The sequence below is a fragment of the Myotis davidii genome, unplaced genomic scaffold (genome assembly GCF_000327345.1).
Source record: "Myotis davidii unplaced genomic scaffold, ASM32734v1 scaffold333, whole genome shotgun sequence".
In the NCBI taxonomy this organism is placed as follows: domain Eukaryota; kingdom Metazoa; phylum Chordata; class Mammalia; order Chiroptera; family Vespertilionidae; genus Myotis; species Myotis davidii.
This window is the reverse complement of record NW_006285266.1, coordinates 1,163,369-1,172,286: the sequence shown is the minus strand read 5'-3', so window position 1 is coordinate 1,172,286 and position 8,918 is coordinate 1,163,369. Positions and strand designations below refer to the sequence as shown.

The 8,918-nt window shown below is 39.2% G+C and overlaps 1 protein-coding gene across 1 annotated transcript in view; it reads left to right on the top strand.

Moving 5' to 3' along the window:
* Window positions 1-8,918, top strand: part of SCCPDH (saccharopine dehydrogenase (putative)) — a 19,822-nt gene that overhangs the window by 6,767 nt on the left and 4,137 nt on the right. Inside the window, exons 4-9 of the mRNA XM_006756050.2 lie at window positions 1,849-1,898; window positions 5,371-5,501; window positions 6,566-6,683; window positions 7,647-7,766; window positions 7,855-7,911; window positions 8,544-8,655. Of these exons, the coding sequence (XP_006756113.1) occupies window positions 1,849-1,898; window positions 5,371-5,501; window positions 6,566-6,683; window positions 7,647-7,766; window positions 7,855-7,911; window positions 8,544-8,655 (588 nt within the window). The remainder of the gene's footprint in view (window positions 1-1,848; window positions 1,899-5,370; window positions 5,502-6,565; window positions 6,684-7,646; window positions 7,767-7,854; window positions 7,912-8,543; window positions 8,656-8,918) is intronic.

The window sequence follows — 8,918 nt, the reverse complement described above, 5'->3', positions numbered from 1 at the left end:
TCATGGTCAGAACTGGAGTTCAGAGCAGTTGGGAGCTTGTATCTCCCTCCTGATTGAAAACGACAACTGTGTCCTCAGTTGCCAGCCCTTTCCAAGTGCGCCTCCGTACCTCTGCACTTTACTTCCCACACCTCCTCTGAGTCTCAGTGTGCTTTTCTATTTCCTTCTAGTTGTAGAATTTCCACTCAGCCAGCCTTCCTGTAGTTCTGGATGATGTCCGTTTTGTCTTTTAGTTGTATTTTTTAAGTGGTTGTGTGAGGCAGCAATTTCAGGTTTTTACCAATGCTGCCATCTTAGTTTCAGCTCTCGAGTGACATTTTAGAAGAATAATATATCAAGATAAATATTTATTAGAAAGTTACATAATCATCACATCAGAGTATCAGTGGTGAAAGCTATACGTCCATCTCAATAACTGATTAGAAAATTCATGTCATGTACTGATTACAGTTTTTGAAATTGAAGAATAGAATAATTTCTTAACATAATAAATGTCAGAGGGCAATAGCCAACCTCATACTTAATGATGCAACACTGGACCCATTCCCAATAAAAAAGAAAAACATGAATTGAACATCTTTAAAATATTTAGTCTTTCAATCCATATACCAGGTATGTCTGTATTGTCTTTTAAGTCTATAAAGTTTAGATGTTTTCTTCATGATAATCCTGCATATATCTTATTGAGGTTATTCCCAAATATTTAAAAGTTTTTGTTACTTTAAATAGGTCATTTTTTTTCTTTTTAAAGGAGAGCTAATACTTTAAGGTGTGTGTAAAAACTTTTTTTCAGATACTAAAAGCTAGGAGTCAGAATTTTAACAATTATCCTAGCTGATTTTTGATGCAGGTCGTCCACATTCTATGGCATACAGCTTTATTGGTCCATTTTCTTTCTTAGGACAGATTAGATCACAGAGCCACATATTTAGGCTACGTTCTCCTAACAGCCCTTCCAATCATCTCTGCTGTGATATCCCTTAATGATCTGTTCGTGGTTTTTGCCAGAGGTCAGACTACTGACATTTATGTGGCTATAATTCTCTCCTGCTGTCGCATCATCATTGATGACATGGTTCATTACTTTCTCAGGGTCAACTTTTCTAAGTACCATGTTTTAATTTTTTCTTGGAATTAAACCTAGGAACACTGTCTCCTATGAAATTGATATTTCAGTTTTATCATATTTTGAGATTCAGCCCATTATGCTTTTCTTTTGTCTTACTGCCCTAGAGAATTTCAAAGATTAATTAAATACTTAATCACTGTGCCTATATATTAGTTCTCATGGTTACTATAATTGATTTCTCCCCTTTTTTTCTGGTTTTGGTTTTCTATATTTACTTTATACTTATATTTTTATTCCATTTTAAAAGTCTTTAAGTATTTTATAAGTCATCACAAAGGCCATTTTGATAGGTTTTCTGTACATTAATTGTATGTTACTATTAATAAGTATTCTTAAAAGCTGTCATATTGGAAAACCAAATAATTTCCATAGATGTACGTTTCAGAACTATGTCCTGCTGGCCTTCTAGGATGAGTGAGCTAAATTGTTGCCTTATTGGGAGATTTTTAGTGTCCGTTTGAATACTAGCAAATATTTTGTCGGTACTCGCAGATAGAGTTTATGCCAAACTACTCTTTCTGACAATTTACCTGGTTCAGCTGCCTTTTAACTCGGTTTACAATAACATAGTAAAACTGTTACCAGTATTGATTTTCTGACTATATCAGCTGTAGGCTTAGTAAAAGCAGTCCCTAAATGAATTAGAATCGTTCATTGTTACTGTCTTGGCAAAATAGATTTTATTTGATTTTACATTGACCATTTTCCTACTCTTGTAGGTACTTTGACTGCGGTGGAAAGTTTCCTGACTATAAATTCAGGACCTGAGGTTAGTTTTCCTCTTTGTCAAGTGCTTTCTAAGTTAATACTAAAAACATTTTAGAGATGATACATGCTTCTTAAAAATATATTTAAATTGATTAAATTATACATATATTTGTACTTTTTAGTGTATGAAAGTCCCTGTGTTTACTTTTAAAAAATAAAGATACTAGATTGCCGAGAATTCCTTTGACCTAAGAATAAAACTTATTTTTAAAACAACTGCACAATTTGTTATATTAGAATGAATTCCCATGATCCTAACTAAGGTTTCTATGGTGGTTCTGCAATAAATTGGTGGTTGTCAGCCAAGACAGTTATCACCTTAGTGCACAGTCGGTGCATTTTATTATGTGCCTAACGGGATTAGGTGCTTTCGTGGCCAAACAAGAAATGCATGATATAAATACATTTACAGTCTATTTGGGAACATAAGATAGTTGCCATTCTGGGAAGAGACCATGTTTGTGATAGTACTTTATTTTCAGTGGTGTCTGACGAGGCTTCCTAAGTATTTGTTCATTCCGCCCTGGCCATGTAGCTCAGTTGGTTAGATACACCAAGGTTGCAGGCTTTTATATATATAGACTAGGGGCCCAGTGCATGCATTCGTGCACCTTGAAAGGAACTGTGGGCCGTGAGGCTGTGGTGGGTACAGGGGCTGGTCTCAGCCCATACTCTGCACCCCCACCCGACCCCTCCTGCTGTAACCCCCAGTCCCCTGTCTGCCGGCAGCCCTGCTCCCACCACCACCACCCCCACACGCTGACAGCGCTGGCCCTGCTGACAATGCGGAGCAATTGGGGCCCAGCCAGCAGAGGGTGCGAGCGGGGCCGGCGCTGTCAGCGGGTGTGGCGGAGGCAGCTGCCAGCCTGATTGCCCCTTAGGAGCAGGGGGAGGTGGAGAAGCCCTGAGGGGTGATCAGGGCCAGCGCTGGGCACTGGCAGCGGGTGAGAGCAGCAGCTCCGCCACCAGCAGTGGGTGCGAGTGCTGGGCGGGACTGCGGCGTGCGGGAGCAAAGAATTTTCAGTAACTACCAGAGGCTCGCCCCAATGACAGTGGCCAGCGCCCCGCCCCGTCTTGGTCTGGTGCCCCCGCTCACCTGCTCCACCATCCTGCTGTGGCCAGTGCCCTTCATGTTCTGCGCATGCCCTGTGGTGGTCAGTGCACATCATAGCAACCAGTTGTTCCACAGTTCGGTCTATTTGCATATTAGCATTTTATTATATAGGGTACTGATGGGCACTTGGGCTGTTTCCAAATCTTAGCTATTGTAAATAACACTGCTATGAACATAGGGGTGCATATATTCGTTCTGATTGGTGTTTTAGGGCTTTAGGATATATTCTCAAGCAGGATTGCTGGCTCAAATGGAAGTTCCATATTTTAATTTTTTGAGGAAACTCCATACTGTGCACAAGAGTTCCTTTTTCTCCACATCCTTGCCAGCACTTTTCATCTGTTGAGTTATTAAGGATAGCCATTCTGACAGGTGTGAGGTCATTTCTTATTGTAGTTTTAATTTCCATTTCTCTGATGATTAGTGACTTCGGACATTTTTTCATATGTCTCTTGGCCATTTGTATGTCCTCTTTGAAGAATTGTCTATTCAGGTCTTCTGCCCATTTTTTAATTGGATTGTTTGTCTTCCTTTTGTTGAGTTGTATGAGTACTTTATAATTTTTTTTATATTAACCCCTTATCAGCTGTATTGTTGGCAAATATGTTCTCCCATACAGTGGGTTCCCTTTTCGTTTTGATGGTAGTTTCTTTTGCTGTGCAAAAGCATTTTATTTTGATGTAGTCTCATTTGTTTATTTTCTCCTTGGTTTCCTTTGCCCCAGGATATATATTGGCAAAAATTCTGCTACATGAGATGTTTGATATTTTACTGCCTATGTTTTTTCTAAGATTTTATGGTTTTATGCCTTAAATTTCAGTCTTTTATCCATTTTGAATTTATTCTTGTGTATAGCATTCTGGACTTACATTTAAGTCTTTTATCCATCTTGAGTTTATTCTTGTGTATGGTGTAAGTTGGTGGTCCAGTTTCATCTTTTTGCATGTGTCTGTCCAGTTTTCCCAACACCATTTGTTGAAGAGGCTGTCTTTACTCCATTGTATGTTCTTGCCTCCTTTGTCAAATATGATTTGACCGTAATGGTGTGGGTCAATTTCTGCGGTCTCTGTTCTGATCCATTGGCCTATATGCCTGTTTTTGTGCCAGGTCAGGCTGTTTTGGTTATAATGGCTTTGCGGTATAGTTTGATATCTGGTATTGTGATTCTTTGCCTTTCATTGTTATCAAAGCTAAGATATTAAAAACCTGACTCTTCTGATGGTGTTATTGTCTCCCTTATTCTGCTTATTAGCAATCAACAGTATCTGCACATCTGCCTCGCCAATATTCCTCCTCCTTTTTAAAAAATATTTTATTGATTTTTTACAGAGAGGAAGGGAGAGTTAGAAACATCGATGAGAGAGAAACATCGATCAGCTGCCTCCTGCACACGCCCTACTGGGGATGTGCCCACAACCAAGGTACATGCCCTAGACCGGAATCGAACCTGGGACCCTTCAGTCCGCAGGCCGGCGCTCTATCCACTGAGCCAATATCAGTTAGGGCCGATATTCCTCTTTCAAAGTCTTGTGACATAGTTGGTTTTGAATGTTTCTAAATGACTTTATTCATTCAGACAAAGTAAACAACATATAAGGCAGGACATAATACAGTTGTGCACAATAAAAATTATAAATTAAGTTCAAAATATTTACATAATAGAGAATTAAAAGGCCCACCTAGATGTTCGGTAAAGAAGGTTCAGCACTGGGACGGTAAGTTCCAGGATTACTTCTTCGCCTGTGCTCTCCTTTCTGCCACTCATTCCCCTTTTTTAATAACTTAGAAAATATTTTTTTATTGGTTTTAGAGAGGAAAGGAGAGGGAGAGAGAGATAGAAACATCAATGCTGAGAGAAAAATCATTGATCCGCTGCCTCCTGCACATCCCCTACTGGGGATCGAGCCCACAACCCGGGCATGTGCCCTGACTGGGAATTGAACCATGACCTGGTTCATAGGTCGACACTCAACCACTGAGCCACATCGGCCAGGCTATCTGTTGAAATTTTAGGAATCAACATAAGGATATGGATTTGAGAGGCTAACTTTGAAGGAATATGGTCAGTTGAGTGAAAATTATGAAGTGAACTACAATGGTTTATTGAAAAGAGCATAAATAATGGTAGAAGGGAATAAGAAAGGGCATTTGTTGGTATAAATATTGAATGTGACCAAAATAATGAGTGATTGCTGCCTAGCCGGTCATGAAAATTCATCTCAAAATGATCAAATAATGGATTATGCCTTGCATAAATAGAGGTGAACTGTTCTTTGTGCCAATTATACCTTATTTGGTTTTAAATTTTAATAATTATTTCTTAAGACATGTTTCTTTAACTCTTTAATTATTTTATTAGGGGTTGTGCATTCATGATGGTACCTGGAAGTCAGCAGTTTATGGTTTTGGAAATCAGAATCAATTGAAAAAACTACGAAATCAGTCAAATCTGAAACCTGTCCCAATTGTTGGTGCAAAATTAAAAAGAAGGTATATTAGTTCAAAAATCTATTTTTTAGTATATCTAGTCTAACTGTTTTGTGTTGATCTGGCTATTAATAAAGTATGCTACTAAGAAAAGCCTGCAGACTAGTTTGTAGTAAGTCCAGAATTATTCTCAAAGATAAATAAAATATAATTAATACCTTACCCTAAGCTTAAGTATGTCATCTCTCTATATAAAAACCTAATATGCAAAGTGCCCCCTTGGGAGTTCTACCACCCCGGAGTTTGATCACTCGCTATGACGTGCGCTGACCACCATGGGGCAGCACAGAACAAAGGGAGTCCCTGGCCTGCAGCCGGCAGCCCCTAGGGACCCTACCCGTGCAGAATTTCTTGCACTGGGCCTCTAGTGTATAACAATACATTTGGCCCTGGCCGGGTTTGCTGGCAGTTGTTAGAGCGTCGGCCCTTGGACTAAGGATGGCAGGTTTGATTCCTGGTTAAGGGTACATACCTGTGTTGCAGGCTCAATCCCTGGGGGCGCATGCAGGAGGCAATCAACCAGTGTTTCTCTCTCCCCTGCCTCCTCCTTCCCTTCCAGCCTCTAAATATCAATGGGGAAAATATCGTGAGGTTTCATTAATAAATAAATAAAATAATACATTTATACCCTTGGGAAAAAGTTTTTGACTTTTCACTATTGATATGAAAATTAAACATCAATTAAATTTTGTACAGTAAAACTATCAACTTAAAGTGTGATAATCTTATGTACTAGTAACTTAATCAACATGTGAATAGCACTCAGAGTTTGGCTGTTGAAATGAGTGTTCTTTTTATCATTGTCCTGTGAAATTGATGGGGTGAAATATAGTTAAACTACACGTATTAAGTGCCCACGGCGAAGAATACTCCTCTGTCCACTGGTCTCATGTTTGGGTGCAGGTGTAGAGAATAAAGGACAAATACTGAAATGTTAATTAAGAGCAGATCTGCCATCTTCATTGTTATTACTGCCTTGAGAAAAGTTAAAATCGTTATTCAGAAATGTACCAGTTGCAATGGTGGTCACTGTTACTGGAGAGAATGCAGCTGGCTCTGTCTTGCAGGTGGCCAGTCTCCTACTGCAGAGAACTCGGCAGTTACTCCATTCCTTTCCTGGGAGCGGATGTGTCTGTTGTGAAGCGAACTCAGCGTTACTTGCATGAAAATTTAGATCAGTCACCTGTAAGTCTATATGATTTATTTTTTAATAAAGAGCATTCTATGTTTGTTATAGTTTCTCTATAGTTTAATTAGGATTTTTATGTTTTTTTTTAATATATTTTATTGATTTTCCACAGAGAGGAACGGAGAGAGATAGAGAGCCAGAAACACCGATGATGAGAGAAACATCGATCAGCTGCCTCCTGCACATCCACTGGGGATGTGCCCGCAACCCAGGCACATGCCCCCGACCGGAATCGAACCCGGGACCCCCCAGTCCGCAGGCCGACACTCCATCCACCGAGCCAAACCGGCCTCGGCTGGATTTTTATGTTTATAAAGCAAAAAAAGAAATAGCTAGATAATGTGTGTTTCATTTCTGGAAGTTTACAGAGTCAGTAGTTAGTATAGAGCATTTTGCATGTTATGGGGGTGGTAATGGCCTCACCCCATTGTTCATATCTGGCCTATTGAACACTTGAATGGAACACAACAGCAGCAAGTTCAATGCAGGAAGTCCTGGTTCATAAACCCGACCGTCAGCTGCTGGAGTTCTTTCTGTGCTGGTGGAGATGTCTGGGTTCTCTTCTCTCCTTGCTGCCTCTGAGTGTCACCCGCTCCTGTTTCTGAGGGAAGCACACAGTTGCTCCATCTGCTGAGACTTGAAGAGGCCACTATCTCAAGTTAAAAGATCAGAGTATTTTCTTATAGAAGAGTTTATAACTGTAGTCTGTGCTCTATCAGGTATAATTGCTCAGTTCGGTATGTGATTGAACTTTCTATATATGGATCATGTGGAAGCTAATTAGTATTTGCAACGATTTCTTTTTAAAATATGCTCCCGATGTCTGGTTTCTGAACAGGCTTTCAGAGCATAACATAATCATAAGGTGGGAACGGCTTTTGTTCACATTTATGACCAGAGCACGTTCTAAGAGCCGACATTATAACTAGAGTCACGTTCGGACTTCCATTCTCATCTAGGTCCAGTATGCTGCTTACGTCACTGTGGGAGGCATCACCTCTGTTATTAAGCTGATGTTTGCAGGACTTTTCTTTTTATTGTTTGTGAAGTTTGGCATTGGAAGGCAGCTTCTCATAAGAGTAAGTGGTCTATTTATGAAATTAGACGTACAAGCATTTCCATGAGTTTAAAATAGTTCACTGAGGGCTGTTGTTTTTCCTCCTTTAGTTTCCATGGCTCTTCTCCTTTGGTTATTTTTCAAAACAAGGTCCAACACAAAAACAGGTAATTCTTTCTTTTGTGTTCAGGTCTCTAACATAATATTTTTTCTTCTTTGTTTTTACTTTTCCTCAGTGCAGTGACAATCACAGCTAAGACTTGATGGAGCACTTGCTATGCATCAGACGCCCTTTACATTCTTCACATAAGTTAGATTACTAATCTTCTCAAACACCTCTAGAAGTGGGTATCATCTCCATCCTTACGTCTCTGAGTGGAGCAATAATAAGTTACTTGCAGCCTATTTTTGTCTTGGCACCTCAGATACCTAAAACCAGATTATCATATTCTATCAACCTAAAATAAAAAGTACTTGCAGCTTTTTCCCGAAAACTGCCTATTTCAGCAGTGCTATCCTGTAAGCCACAAGATAAGACTCATCTATATCTCCTCCCTGTTCCTAGTCACCTCCGCCTCCCCCTCTCCCCCCCAGCATCACACTAGTCTTCAAAACTTGCATCCTCAAAGAGTTAATGTTTGCTCCATGCTTAAAGGATAACAGCATGTTCTGGCAGATAGAAAGTTGATGTTTTTATCAATTGAAAATCTCTCATGTGAAGTAGAATAATAGTTTAGATTGTGCTCAGGGGAAATTACATATTTCTTAAATAAACATTTGTTTGGTTTCTTTTTCTCAGATTGATGCTGCCTCATTTACAATGACATTTTTTGGTCAAGGATACAGCCACAGCTGTCCTATTGAGAATAACAAGCCCAATATCAGAGTTTGTACTCAGGTGAAAGGACCAGGTATTTCACATATGACTTAAGGATACTTGGGAATTTTATACTGTGTTAAATATAAGGTGGTATGCTATTCTTTTCAAAACATAATTATTTTAGAAATATATTTGCACAAATTAAGTATTACTGATAAATGATTCTGTCAAAAGAAGGATTGAAATTATTGGTATAATCCAGTTTTTTTTTGTTTTGTTTATTTTTTTTATTTTATTAAATCTTTATTGTTCAGATTATTACATTTGTTCCTCTTCCCTCCCCCCCCCATAACT